The sequence below is a fragment of the Mustela putorius genome, unplaced genomic scaffold (genome assembly GCF_011764305.1).
Source record: "Mustela putorius furo isolate JIRA1106 unplaced genomic scaffold, ASM1176430v1.1 tig00003834_pilon_pilon_pilon, whole genome shotgun sequence".
Taxonomy (NCBI): Eukaryota; Metazoa; Chordata; class Mammalia; order Carnivora; family Mustelidae; genus Mustela; species Mustela putorius.
In genome coordinates this window covers 39,015,254-39,030,389 of record NW_025421987.1, presented here as the reverse complement: position 1 = coordinate 39,030,389, position 15,136 = coordinate 39,015,254, and the positions used below count along the sequence as shown (strand labels likewise).

General features: G+C 38.6%; 1 protein-coding gene across 5 annotated transcripts in view; it reads right to left on the bottom strand.

The window, feature by feature from the left end:
- GRAMD1C (GRAM domain containing 1C) overlaps positions 1-15,136 on the bottom strand; it is a 90,934-nt gene that overhangs the window by 31,984 nt on the left and 43,814 nt on the right. For 2 of the 5 annotated variants that reach the window (XM_045088405.1, XM_004761415.3), the window contains exons 7-8: positions 3,696-3,814; positions 651-780 (exon numbers count right to left, since the gene is read on the bottom strand). In XM_045088405.1, the coding sequence (XP_044944340.1) occupies positions 651-780; positions 3,696-3,814 (249 nt within the window). Of the gene's footprint in view, positions 1-650; positions 781-3,695; positions 3,815-8,417; positions 8,759-11,100; positions 11,214-15,136 lie in introns of those variants that run through there. The other 3 variants (XM_013060948.2, XM_013060947.2, XM_013060946.2) reach the window with 3 other exon arrangements.

Here is a 15,136-nt window from a genome sequence, read left to right as displayed (position 1 = left end):
TGCCTACTTGTGATCTCTCTCTCTCTGTGTCAAATAAATAAAATCTTTAAAAAAATTTTAAAAAGCAGCCAACCTGAAGGGGCTCCCATTGGCAGAGGAGACAAAATGAGCATTTAAAAAAATAAATAATGACTAAAATGATAGAAATTCATTGAAATTAAAAAAAAGAAAGCAATGTGCTTATAATGATACTTGAAAAAATAAAAGAAGAAGCTAAGTAACGTGAATTAACCTGATGTGCCTGCTTTCAGAGTCAACTTAAGAAGCACCTCCTGTTATTCAAGCATGTGGCACAGGGTTCTCATCTTCCCTTTCAAAAGAGATTTTTCCTACCACTTAATCTGAAAAATCTGCTAACTACAAAAATACTCTACCTTATTATATTTTTAATGACATCTATCCCCCTTGGAAACTAATGCTCAGGAAACTGACTAGTAGTTATGCACCATATCCAGCTCTGAACAAAACCACACATTATTCCCTTATAATCTCTGCTACTTATAGACTTAAAACCTTTCTCCTAAGACAAAGGAGCAGCCTGACACCTTAAATTTTTAAACATTTTGTATAGTATATTTTTACTTGATCTTGCATTATGATTAACACATGGCAGCATCAGATATATTTTAAAAGGGATATCGTGCACTAACCTTTGGTGGATTTCCATCAATTGACTCTGCTTCTGAAACCCGATTAACTGATTCTCGGGTAAAACTGATGGACTTGGAAAATTTTTCATCTCTCTCGCCACAGTCATCCAAGCTACTTCTTCCTGGACTTCTGTAAGAAACACATCATTATAGAACATAATCGAGGTCAATTCCACACAAATAAGTGATTCAGTCTCCCCACTGAGGTCCTTTGCTATTATAAAGCATTTTGACAACAAATGGGTGTTTGTAATGTAACAAATAAGCCCTACTTATAACAAGGCCATCTTCTTAAATCACATGCAGGTTGACTTTATTTCTAAAAACAAAATATGCTCACATGGGATTTGATAAATTTCAGAAACCATTAAAAAATTAACCAAGTAAAGCGGCTGTAACAACAGTTAATACAATGAATATTATAGCTTGTTTAAATTTCAGTTATGAACCACCACAAAGCTTTGAAAGGTGCAGGGCAGGGGTCTGAGTTGGATGCCAGTCAACTCCAGAACGTAGTTTCAGATCTCCTTCCTTCTGATTCACTTCCAGCTGAGGTGGTGAGTCCCTCCCAGAAGGGGGAGCTCCCAATATCTGAGCACAGACCCCATCAATCAGTCCATGCCCATCTTCTTGCTCTTCTCCTTCCTAAGAATAAAGTTTAAGGAACAGCTTTCATATGGCCCTAGGAACGTGACTCTAACAAATGTGCTGAGACCTACTTTTCCTCAATTAGGGAAGAGCATAAAGAAAGGAAAATCTGGGGTGCCTGGGTGGCTCAGTGGGTTAAGCCGCTGCCTTCAGCTCAGGTCATGATCTCAGAGTCCTGAGATGGAGCCCCACATCGCATCAGGGCTCTCTGCTCAGCGGGGAACCTGCTTCCTCCTCTCTCTCTGCCTGCCTCTCTGCCTGCTTGTGATCTCTCTCTGTCAAATAAATAAATAAAATCTTTAAAAAAAAAAAAAGAAAGAAAGGAAAATCTAAGAAACATAAAAGGAGTACAACTGATCTAATGTCTAAGTCTCAAACTTACTAAGCAATTATTCCAATGAAATCTTTGCTTACATAGAGACTTAAAGCTCTTCTAAAATAAAGTAGCAGCCTAACATCTTCAGCCATGTCTTCCCGAGGAACACCCCTATTCTATCCCACCCAAATAACACTTAGATCTGCCACCAAGTCACTCTTGGCCAGGCAAAATGGCAAGGTTGAGGGGACCCAACAAGAAAAATGGCCCCTTGGAGACTAGTTCAGCAAATGAGTATCTGCATGTAAGGATTTTACAGAAGGGAGTGAACTGCGGAGAAATCCAGAAAGGAAAAAGGAGGGATAGTGATAGAGAAAATGAAAATGAAGATGAAGACAGAATAGCTGAGGAAATAAAGGTTTGAGACAGATACACTTCTTTCAGGAAGTGGGAAGAAAGGGAAAAGGAAAAGGGGGATGAGGATCTGGCTACAAAGTCTCTGAGAAAGCACTCAATCCCCAGAAGACAACAGCAGCCTCTCTGGTGACTTCAAAAAGCTGAACCTTAGAGGATATAAAGAATCCACTCAAAAATATTCAGTCTCTTCTTCTTTAAAGACTAGAAACTCCTTGAGTTGGCAGGGACCCTGGAGCTCATCGAGTTGAACTGCCTAATTTCAGAGATGAGTCAAGTGAGGATCAAAAAGACGAGAAGATTGGTTTGAGGTAGCGCAGCTACTTGGTGGCCAAGTCCAGACTAGAACCCAGATCTTCTCCATCATAATCCAAGGATCTCTGCATTATGTCAATTGTCTTTCTACACAGCTCCAAGACCTAAGAGAGACTAGTAAACTTTACAAGAAGAGTACAATGGAAATTTTTAACTTTACAGAAGACTAATAAAATATGCATGTGCAACCACATTAAAAAAAAGACTAAAATATTGATGCTGAGCTGAAATGGTATAAAGAAGATCAGCATAACTAGAAGGCTACCTAAATAAAGGAAAAATTGTGTACATGGTGGACTTCTGAAAGCTTTCTATATTAAGATTTATTTGCTATAGAATGTTTAAGTAAGAGTTTGATTAAGATATAATTCATGTACCATAAAATTCACCCATTTAAAGTGTACAATACAGTGGTTACAGAGTTGCACAATCATGATCACCACTGTCTAGTTTTAGAATATGTTCATCCCCAAAAAGAAATCCTGTACCCATTAGCAATCACTCCCCATTCCCCCTTCCTCCCAGCCTCTGGCAACTACTAATCTTTCTGTCCCTATAGCTCTACTCATTCTGGATTCCATCTCATACAAATGGAATCATACGATATGTGGTCTTCGGTGACTTGCTCCGTTCATTTGCTTCTCTCACTTATAATGTCTACTATAGAATTTTAATGTATTATCCCTAGTTGTTTTTACTGCTATGGCCTCAATTACCATTGGACAAAATGTACTTTTATTTGCACAGGCTAATAAAAATGTCCACTCTTCCCAGTGGATACCCACCTGTCAAAAATTACCTCTCTCATCTCTGAATTTCTTTATCACATTATCTATTGCTACTCTTGGCCTTTATTATTTTCAACCTCGTATTATAATCATTTGCATTCCCCACAGTACCATCAGTCCCTTTCATTAATGCACTCAATATTTATTGAGTACCAACTACATGTCAAACACCACACTAGGGTTTTCTCAAGGAAACATCATATTATCTTTGTATCCCTCAAAATATCTACCAGCTAATTTATTTTATTGTTATCTGTAAGATCAGAGATGTCACTAGGTACTTCTCCAGATCCTTAAGAAAAAGCTTTACTAAAACCACACTTTAAGTATTCCTAAATGACACAGTTACAAAATTGACATTTCCTTATATGTCCTATATTTGCTTTTGCAATTTAGCACTACTACTCACTGTCCTCGCCTTTCACTGCATTCCACTACAGAGAACAAAGAGGCAAATTCTACCCAAGGGTGAATTAATAGAAATTCTAAATTAGTAAAGTCTAAAATAATTCTGCTAGAATTCATGATTAATAAATCGTGAAATTTCAAAACATTTTGCTCTACCTTGGCTGTGCATTATCCTCGATCGACAGAGACAAGTTTTCCATCTCTTCAGCATTTAAGCCTAGCTCATTGCCATAGTTCTGCTGGAGCAGCTGCCAGAATTCCTGTCTGGTCAAGTTCTAAAAGGACAGAAAAATTACACTGAGTATTGGAAAAGATAGGCTAGGATAACACAGTGATTCAAAACATGAATTCTGAAGTCAAAATGATCTGTTGTGCAGATTCTAAATGTGTAACTTTGGTAGTTATTTGACCTTTCTAGATGTCAGTTTTCTGTATCTGTAAAAAAAAAAAAAAATGTGTCAACAAAACTTATCCAACAGGATTGATAGTGGGAGTTGATAAAATGCTGATTTTAAAGTGTGTAACATAATAACTACTGTAAATGGGAAGTAAGATGTTTAAAATGGTCTTTTCGTAGAATGGTTTGTTCACAATATCAGACAATAACCAATGTGAAATTTAAATTCTATAATCCAACCCTCTGCTGTGACCACTGGGTCAACACTGAGAGTTCGAATCATCAATTCAGAATCATCCTCTTAACCCGTAATGTATCTGAATATTTCAACCATTTAAAAAACCTTATATATCAGGGGTGCCTGGGTAGCTCAACTGAGCATCTGCCTTTGGCTCAGGTCATAATCCCAAGGTCCTGGGATCCAGCCCTGCATTGGGCTCTTTGCTCAGCAGGTAGCCTGCTTCTCCTTCCCCTCTCCCTCTCTCTCTGCCTGCTGCTCCCCCTGCTTGTGCTCTGCCAAATAAATAAATAAAATATTAAAAAAAAAAAAACCTGGTATATCAGTAAACTTTAAGTTATACTTTCCTAAAATATAAAAGGAAAGGCAACAGGCTAGAATTCAGGGTATTTTCTCTGATTTACTTTTAACAAAATCCAACTTGTTCTTTGTAGGTATCATATCAGAGTTAAAATCATCTAATACCAAAAACTCGTGCATTACATAGCAAAACAAAATCAATAATAGTATGATAACCAATGATCTGATTTTTATAAATATTTTAGGTCTAATATAATTACATGATTAAGCAAGGTAGAGGGAGGCAACATAATACCTGAGGCAACTGTTGGCAAGATTCTTCTCTCTTATTCATCCAACAAATATTTATTTAGAACCAAACAAACATGTATCACTGCATTAAATGACTAAGGAGGGCAAAAGTAATGTATAAGAAAGCAAAAATGGACTTTTCAGACTTCATCAAGATAAAAGGCTTCTCCACAGCAAAGTAAATAGTCAACAGAACTAAGAGGAAACCCACAGAATAGGAGATGATACTGTGCAAATGACATTACAGATAAAGGGCTGGTATCCAAGATCTATAAAGAACTTCTCAAACTCAACACCCAAAACACAAATAATCCAGTCAAGAAATGGGCAGAAGACATGAACAGACACTTCTCCAAAGAAGACATAAAAATGGCTAACAGACACATGAAAAAATGTTCAACATCTCTAGCCATCAGGGAAATACAAATCAAAACCATAATGAGGGTGACTGGGTGGCTCAGTTGGTTAAGCGTCTGCCTTTGGCTCCAGTTGTGATCCGAGGGTCCTGGGAGAGAGTTCTAGATCGGGCTCCCTGCTCCACAGGGAGTCTGCTTCTCCCTCTGCCCCTCCCCTCACTCATTCTCTTAACCCTGACTTTCTCTCAAATAAATAAATCTTTTAAAAAGATTTATTTACACCAGTTAGAATGGCAAAAATTAGTAAGATGGGAAAAAACAAATGTTGGTGAGGATGTGGAGAAAAAGGAACACTCTTGCACTGTTGGTGGGAATGCAAGCTGGTACAGCCACTCTGGAGAACAGTATGGAGGTTCTTCAAGACATTAAAAATAGAGCTATCCTATGACCCAGCAATTGCACCACTAGGTATTTACCCAAGATACAGATGTGGTAAAAAGGAGGGGCACATGCACCCCAATGTTCATAGCAGCAATGTCCACAATAGCCAAACTCTGGAAGGAGCTGAGATGTCCTTCAACAAATGAATGGATAAAGAAGGTGTGGTTCATATCTACAATGGAAGATTACTCAGCCATCAGAAACGATGGATTCCTACCATTTGCATCGACATGGATGGAACTGGAGGGGATTATGCTAAGTGAAATAAGTCAAGCAGAAAAAGACAATTATCATATGGTTTCACTCATATGTGGAACATAAGGAATAGCATGGAGGACCACAGGGGAAAGGAAGGAAAAGTGAATGGAAAGAAATCAAAGAAGACGAGAAACCATGAGAGACTCTGGACTCTGGGAACCAAACTGAGGGTTACAGAAGGGAGGGGGGTGGGGGGATGGGGTAAACAGGTGATGGTATTAAGGAGGGCACGTGTGGTGATGAGCACTGGGTGTTATACACAACTAATGAATCACTGAACACTACATCTAAAACTAATGACATAGTGTATAGGCTAATTGAACATAATAATAAAAAAAAATGTATAAATTAAGCTCCTTGCTCTCAAACAACTTAAATATAGTTGAAGAAACATGGGAGACTTTTTAAGTTAAATATGACAGGCTATAATTTATTAAGTACTAAAGTACTAATAGAATCAACATATTATAAAAGTCTAAATGCAAGAAATATTACTGTGCATTTACATGTAATATTTGTATTAGATAAGGCTACACACTGGAGAAGTGTCTCCAGCAGAGCTGAAGGAAGGACATGAATGGGGAAAATGGAAAAATGAGGAAATACAAATACAGAATACATACATAAAGAACATAGGTAATCCTTGCTTTTTTTTTTTCTTTAGGTTTATTTATTTTTATTTTAGAGAAAGCAAGCACACACACTCATGTGTGTAGGGGGAGGGGGAGAGGCATAGGGAAAGGGAAAGAGAGAATCCTTAAGCAGACTCCCCTCTGAGCATGGACCCCCCCCCCCCCCCCGCCCCCAGGCAAGGCTTATCCCAGGACCCTGAGATCATGACCTGAGCCAAAATCAAGAGTTGGCCACCTAACTGACTAAGCCATCCAGATGCCCTAAGTAAAACTTGTTCAGAAGTCACTTAACAGTTTACTCACCTAACTGGAGTAAAAAACTTAAGTCAAAAAAATTAAGTCAGATTTGAAGTCAGCAAATAAAGACGAAGATTTAATGAGGCCTAAACATACATATGCCTTAAATTCCTCCCTGATATTCCCTTTGACAATTGCCACTTCTTAGTTTTCTTCTTCCTCCTTTCTTCTCCCTGTCTGGTGGCTATGGAATCTTTGTTACATTACACTAGATGACCTTCAGTATATTTCATGGAACCTCAAAGAGATAAGAACAAAATTTCTACACTTTAGACCACCAGTTTTCAATTTGCCATAACCAGACTACTGGGTTTCCACAAAAGCAGCTGAAGAAAATTCAGATATTATCAGTACTTTAAAAAATCAAAAATATCCAAACAGTTACCTACAATAAAGTTATTCAAGCTAAGTAATTGTCAGGGCTCTTTGGGTCTGAATTACGTTAGCCTAGAAGAGTTATCTAAGGCTGATAAGAAACTCTCATTGTAAATAATGTGTGTCTAACAAACAATAATGTTCTAACATTTTATTATTTAGTATACACCACTTGTTTGGTGGGCAAAGTCTTTTGAAGATTAGTATCCATGAAAGAAAAAATAAAAAGGATCACTAGTAGCAGAGAAAGTTAAGGAACCACTGTCCTTCATCCTAAAGATACCCCCACACATTTCTTTTCTGACTTCCACACCAGAAAAGCCATTTGTGAATAGCAATTAGCTCATATTAATAACTCAATCGTTCAAAGACACTACCTTTGAAATACTTTTAGTGTCATATATGGATGGTTAACTTTATAAAGAGAAACAAGAAAATTTCAATATACTTATGGAAGATTAACCTTTTACAAAAACTTCTCTGGAATAATAAAAATCAAAGTATTCCAAACAGACTAAAGGAAGTAGATAAACTAATGATAAATATTCAGACAGCTTTCCAAGAGTGAAAGACATGAAATGTAGACATAAAATAGTAACAACAAAAATGCAATTTTAAAATATATTATCAAATACTATCAGGAAGTTAACAGTAAATAGGGTAATATACTTTTTTTAATCTATTAGTTTATATATAAAGTATATTTTTATATACAAATATAAAAGTATATACTTACTATTTTATATAAAGGTATAAAGTATGTACATATATATAAATTAATGGAAAACAAAATAGAATTCATTTAGTTAACCATCTTTTTTTTTTAACCATCCTAAATTCACCATCTTACAGATCTGCTAATTTGTTAAAAATAACTTTTTCTAGGGATGCCTGGGTGGCTCAATCGGTTAAGCTGCTGCCTTCGGCTCAGGTCATGATCCATCCCAGGGTCCTGGGATTGAGTCCCACATTAGGCTCCTTGTCCAGCAGGGAGCCTGCTTCTCTCTCTACCTCTGCCTGCCACTCTGCCTGCTTATGCTCTCTCTCTGACAAATAAATAAAATCTTTCAAACAAATCTTAAAAAAATTAAAAATTAAAAATTAAAAAAATAACTTTTTCTATAAAGTTGGTCAGAAGTCACAAAAAATGTGGTTATTTGTAGTCATGTGGAATATTTAAACATTAAAACATATACCCAGACTGATATTCATAATTTTCTGAATAATAATAATTCTCTGAATAAGGTGTTTCAAAAAAACAACCTAAATTTTAAACAAAGGCAGACCACCTACCTGCAAACAATGGAGGGTCTCCTGGGTTCAGCCGACAGAGAGTACTTTAATAAAATAAAGATGAACCAAGTAGCAATCAGATAAGACTCAAGTCAGAAGATCAATTTCTGGCCCAGAAAGCTTTGTGTTCTAAGTATTCTGCAGTCTTTATCTGCAGCAGAGTTCCAAATACTTAATGACAACTACGTGAAATCACTGTTTCAATCTTCTTGTTTGTGTTATGAGAGGCTTCTCCTTATGAAAGACGTGTTCTATTGAGTTTAAAGCACATTATTTGTCACTTCCTGGTCTGTAGTACCAGCACTCTTTCCAAGGTTGCGGTCAGAATGCAGAAGTGGTAGTTACACCTCACTCTACAGGTTCCTAAGCCACTCCCACTAGAAGAGGCTAGGTAAACAGAGTTTTATTAAAGGGACAGATCTCAATTTCTTCTGTTCCACGCAAGATTAGAAACAATAAAATGCCAATGAAAATATCTGCTTGTGCTCAATTATGTAAGATGCCTATCACAATATTATTCCAATCTCATTTCAGAGATTAAATATATTAGGGGTTAAATTTTTTCTCCATGCTAACACGTTCTATTCAACTCTGGCAATGTCATTACTACTTCTTCATAAGCGCTTCTTCAGTATTGATGTAGCAGTTCCAGCAGACTTGCGCATTAACCCTTTACAACTTTCAAAGATTACTTCTTGAGTATTATAAATGGAATGCCAGGAAATAGCAGGAAGAGCAAGCTATTCAGGTTGAGCTACTACAATAAGCACTCAGCACATCATTCATCACTGAAAAGTTTACATCTTCATTACTCAATAGTTCTTTCCTTTAAAAATATTTTTTACGTTCTTCAGAATAATTTCCTAGCAGGGGCCTGGACTGTAATGAACACTACTGAGAGTCTCATCTACCAATTTCAATTTATTTCTCCGAAGAAAAATTTTCTTCTAAATGAAAAATCACACTTTGCCCCAATTTCTACCTAGTTATTCCGTTTAATTTAGTAAAATATACAGACAACATCAAATGTTACTCAATGAACTGCAAGGATATCCTTTTGGGGGGTTGCTAAAACCCAATAATTTTATGCAATAGCAGAATGAGTATTCAGAGCGACACTGGAGAATACTACTCCAAACTGTAGAGAGTACACCTGGGGGCTAGAGTCCACTGTCTAAAAATTAGTGCTCTTGACTTGATATGGTAGTTCTCAAAGGCTGTAACTGTGAATAGATATCCTTATTCTACTATGGTAACCAAATTACTATGAGAAAAATATAGATTAGCTATACTGGAAATGATTTTATATACCTTTGCTAAATATAAAAATCCCTAGAGTAAACCATGAATATACAGTAAATTTAGGAGGCTTAAGGGGGAAAACAGGACCTGACCTTTCCCCCACTAAGCCGCAAGAAAGAAAGCCTGGTGCACAAAGGCTGAGTAGAAGAGGAGTCACCAGCAAGAAAGAATGAGGGAAATACCAGGGAGGTATGAGCAAAGTCCAGAAGGAATGATGTCATGTAAATCAAGGGAAGAAGGTGCTCAAAATGGAGGAAGCATATAGCAGTGTGGAATCCTGCTGACAGAGCAAGTACAAGGAGCACATACATGGCAAGTACAAGGGTGCCAGGGAGTGAAACAGCCTGGAAAACCAGGCTAGCACTGGTGGTAGGGAAAGAAGGGAAAGGGGGAAAGAGTCAGTGGGGAAGGGGGAAGGAGCCAGGGCATGAGGAGCCTTGCAAGCAATGCTAAAGAATATGGGGTTTATGGGGCACCTGGGTGGCTCAGTGGGTTAAAGCCTCTGCCTTCAGCTCAGGTAATGAGTCCAGGGTCCTGGGATCGAGTCCCACATCGTGCTCTCTGCTCAGCAGGGAGCCTGCTTCCCCACCCCTCACTTGTGATCTCTGTCCAATAAATAAATAAAATCTTAAAAAAAAAAAAAAAGAATATGGGGTTTACACTGTTAAAATATAATAAGCCACCTACTAATTTCACATAGAAAAGTAAAAAGTTCAACACTGTGTTTTTTGAGAGACACACTTTTAAAACTATCATCACTGTAGTAACAATCTAAAAGACAGATTACAGTGTTAAAAAGAGATCATTAGAAGACTACTGTAATGATTCAAGCTAGAAATGATGAGGGGCTTCATGAAAAACACGACATGGCTGGAAAAGAAGAGGTAAGAAACAAGGATACCTCCAGGTTTCCGGCTTGGGGGACCAGGTAGAAGGACACATACACTTCACTGACCAAGGGAAAAGAGGTGGAGGAGTTCTACTAATCAAAAAGGTAAACAAGAGGGAACAACATAAGAATACACATATTTCCCCCTTACCACGCTATTTTATAGAAAATGTGACTAAAATAGTTAGCAATTTTACATTTATTTTTTCCAGTTAGGTTTGAATGTTGCACTACTAGAAAACTTCCAGATTTCCAAGTAATTCCAAAAGAAGTGATCACTGGGGAGAAGCCCCCCAAAAAGCAAGGGGATTTGATAAGGCTAAGGAGTCTACAGAAGGATGGATGACACTCCTCCAAAAGGTCTCAGAATTTGACATTAACTTCATCATCTGACCACCTTTTGGAGAAGGGCCTCAGCACTGTCGGCACCCTGAAGCCGCGCTCAGAGCGGCTGACGTTAACAAGCCACACTCCCAGAAGGCATATACTCACTCAGTGGCAAATACACTCACGGACAATAGGGGAGCAGGCCTTTCTAATCATCCGAAGTCTTTCCTTCTGCCACACTGGGTGCCTCAACACCTTGGCACCAGGTATTAGTAATCAGAAACTTGCATGATAAGCATGGAATCAGAGCAAAGGTGGACAGTTTTCAAGGACCAATTGTGATGTTGGTATGGCCTGATGATTCATCTCTGTACATTGTCTAGTGATCACAGTCTGCCTCTGTGACTCTATTTTTCTGTCCTAAGTCCTAAGTTCTTGGCCTAAGTCCAGCCAAACCCCCTTCAGACTGATATATTCCTTCTTTATATATACTAACACAATCAATCAACTGTTTTAAACCCATTTTCCCCCCAACACCCCTGAGGAACAGAACACCCTATTGTCATTCTCCTATTACCTATTCCCAAAATAGAAGCTGGAATGACAGATACCATAATTTGGAGGTGGGGTCTGTATACATCTGAAGAGCACCTCTTATCACCTTGTCCCCAATTCTGCCACATATTCCTCCTTCTGCCCTTAGGGAGTAAGTCTGAAAACCATTCTGTCTCATTTAGAATTTTAAACATGTACAGATTTCTGCTGTTAGAGGCCCTGGATTTTTTTTTTTTTTAAGATTTTATTTATTTACTTGAGAGAGAGACAGTGAGAGAGAGCATGAACGAGGAGAAGGTCAGAGAGAGAAGCAGACTCCCCATGCAGCTGGGAGCCCGATGCGGGATTCGATCCTGGGACTCCAGGATCATGACCTGAGCCGAAGGCAGTCGTCCAACCAACTGAGCCACCCAGGCGTCCCAGAGGCCCTGGATTTAAATAATCACTCTTTCATCACTCTCTCAGGGCACCTGGGTGGCTTATTCAAGGTCCAACTCTTGATTTTGACTCAGGTCTTGATCTCAAAGTCGTGAGATTGAGTCCCACTTCACACTCCATTCTGAATATGGAGGATATATGGTGTTCTCTCTCTCCCTCTCCCTCTCTGCCCACTAGCATTCTCTCTCTCTCTCTCTCTCTCTCAAGGAAAAAATAATAATAATCACTCTCAAATGTACTCTTAAATTTGCATCAAGAGCTAGTTTCATAGAAGCCCCTATGTACTGGCAAGAGAGACCATTATTATCTCACTGAAAGAACATTTTCATCCTGCCAGTATTGTATCAATAATCCTAAATCCAATAATATTATATCACTAGGAACATGAAAGGATCAAAATTAAGATTTGAGCTTTTAACAAAATTTTTAAGCCTGTTAAAAGTAATAACCTTATATATACATCTTGTTTTTTCTTTTTTTTTTTTTAAAGGATTTTATTTATTTGTCAGAGAGAGCGCACCCACAAGCCGTGGGAGGGACAGGCAGAGGGAGACACAGGCTCCCTCCTTGCAAGGAGCCTTGGATCCTTGGATCCAGGACCCCAGGATCATGACCTGAGCTGAAGGCAGACACTTAACAAACTGAGACACCCTAGTGTCCCTACAACTTGTTTTTGTAATAATTCAAGTACACAGAAAATAGCACTCTTTTGGCAATTGAAGATTCTTTAGTTTGTCTAATCATTTGTTCTCATGGCACATAGGGATTTAAGAAATTGAGTCAAATGAACATTGAACTTAGGGCATACCTTGAATGCTCTTTCTGTAATTAAAAGTCTGTGTTTTCTTCCCATCATTTGCCTTTTCCTTGAGCAGAGAAGTATTGTTACTTAAATGTAATGATTATCAGGAGTCTAAATCATTGAGGTTTTACTAAATTGAGTCAAAAAGTGCCGGGAGCAGCTATGTACATAGCAGACAACATGGCGCTTGCGCCTGCGGCTAACCAGAGGACTTGCGCACCACCTGAAAAATGAGTGGTTATGCCCAGAACAGGAAGCCCCCGGACACTGCGTGCCTTTTATCATGCTAAGTGTTGATCATGCTCTCTTTCACGTGTAGAGCCTGCTGATTGGAGGAGAGAGGATATAAATAGGGGTAAACATCCCGGTAAGGGGAGAACAATAAAGATTCGCAAGCTTGTCACTCCGTGTTTCCTGGTCGTTCTTGCTGGCGAGAGCGACAAAAAAGTATTTATTGAGCGTCATCTATTTATAATACAACTCTTTAACTTACTGTCCTCTTTTGAGAATAAAGGGCACTATGGCCAGAGTGCCAGAAGACAGTGAGTACATCAAGATGTACGCCAAACCAGCTCTACAGTAAACACTGCATTCGCCACTGGACATAAAACGATGAGCAAGACAGACATAGTCCTTACCTTCAAGATGTTTATACTCAAATGAAAAGAACAGAAATAGAACAAAAAAGTAGAAGGGTAATGAATGTTATAAAGGAAAAGCACAAGGTGCTATAGGAAGGTGAAGGAATCGACCTGACTTAGACTTAGTTTTATTAATGAGTATCGCTTCAGACTGAGGGGTGGGAAAGAGGCAGGCACAAAGACGAAGTCTGAAGATCTTGTGCAGGGAAAAAAACAAACGAAGCAAAACAAAAAGGCAGAACACTTAAGAACAAGGAAAATGTACTGCGATGAAGCCGGAGTGGTGGGCTACTGTCAGATCATGGGATCCCTATAAAAAAATTGTACATTTTTATTCCAAGAGAAATGGGTATTAAGCAGGAAGCTAATATTAGTAGGTACGCATTTTTTAGAAAGATAAATTTGGCTGTAATATTGTTCTGAGGTCAAAAACTTTCTGTGAAAGGCTATATTGGGACGCCTGGGTGGCTCAGTTGGTTAATCAGGTGCCTTCGGCTCAGGTCATGATCCCAGCGTCCTGGGATCGAGTCCCACATCCGGCTCCTTGCTCAGCAGGGAGCCTGCTTCTCCCTCTGCCTCTGCCTGCCATTCCGTCTGCCTGTGCTTGCTCTCTCCCTCTCTCTCTCTGACAAATAAATAAAATCTTAAAAAAAAAAAAAAAAACTTTCTGTGAAAGGCTATATAGCAAATAGTTTGGGCCTTGTGGACCATTCCATCTCTGCTGCAACTACTCAGCTCTGCCACTGCAGTATGAAAGCAGCCAAGTGATACATAAACAAATGGGCATGGCTATGTTTCGGTAACATTTTATTAATAAACAGTGAAATTTGAGTTGTCGTGAAATATCCTTCTGTCATGAAATATTATTCCTTTTTTTATTTGTTTAAAAACGTAAAGCTAGGGGCCCTGGATGGTCAGTCCATTAAGTATGCAACTCTTGATTTCGGCCCAGGTCATGATCTCAGGGTCTTGAGATCAAGCCCCACATTCAGCCTCATGCTGGACATGGAGCCTGCTTAAGGTTCTTTCTTTCCTTCTCCCTCTGCCCCTCACTCCCCTAAAAAGAAAATAAATAATAAATAAAATAAAATAAAAATGTAAAGCCATATCCCTCTTTGTGGGCCATAGAAAAACAGGTGGCAAGATTGTTGGGCTCTGATGTAGAGCATGGACGGGGTAAGAGCTTTAAACTAAACAAAATAGCTGAGGGGAGGAGGGGCCTAGAGTCTTACCTTAAACCATGGTTGCACAGTTATTTACAAAAGACAGAAACTATCCATTATTTGTATGGAAGAATGGAGCTGCCACTGTCTTTTGGCTGCACAAATCCCAGATACTCAACGTGCTGTCAAGAAAAAGGGTGCTAAGCTCAAAGGCTGTGAACTAAACTGACTTGCATTATATTACTGCACAAATAAGCATAGTGACCGTTTAAACACATGTTGCAACATTGAGGATTTATGTTAAACTAAGTCAAATATCTGAAATAAACTGTTCTTTCTGAAGCAATACATCAGAGGAAACCATGAATTAAAAAAATGTACTTTTATTTTTTTTAAAAAAGATTTTATTATGCTGAGTGAAATAAGTCAAGCAGAGAGAGTCAATTATATGGTTTCACTTATTTGTGGAGCATAACAAATAGCATGGAGGACATGGGGAGTTAGAAAGGAGAAGGGAGTTGGGGGAAATTGGAAGAGGAGGTGAACCATGAGAGACTATGGACTCTGAAAAACAATCTAAGGGTTTTGAAGGGGCGGGGGGG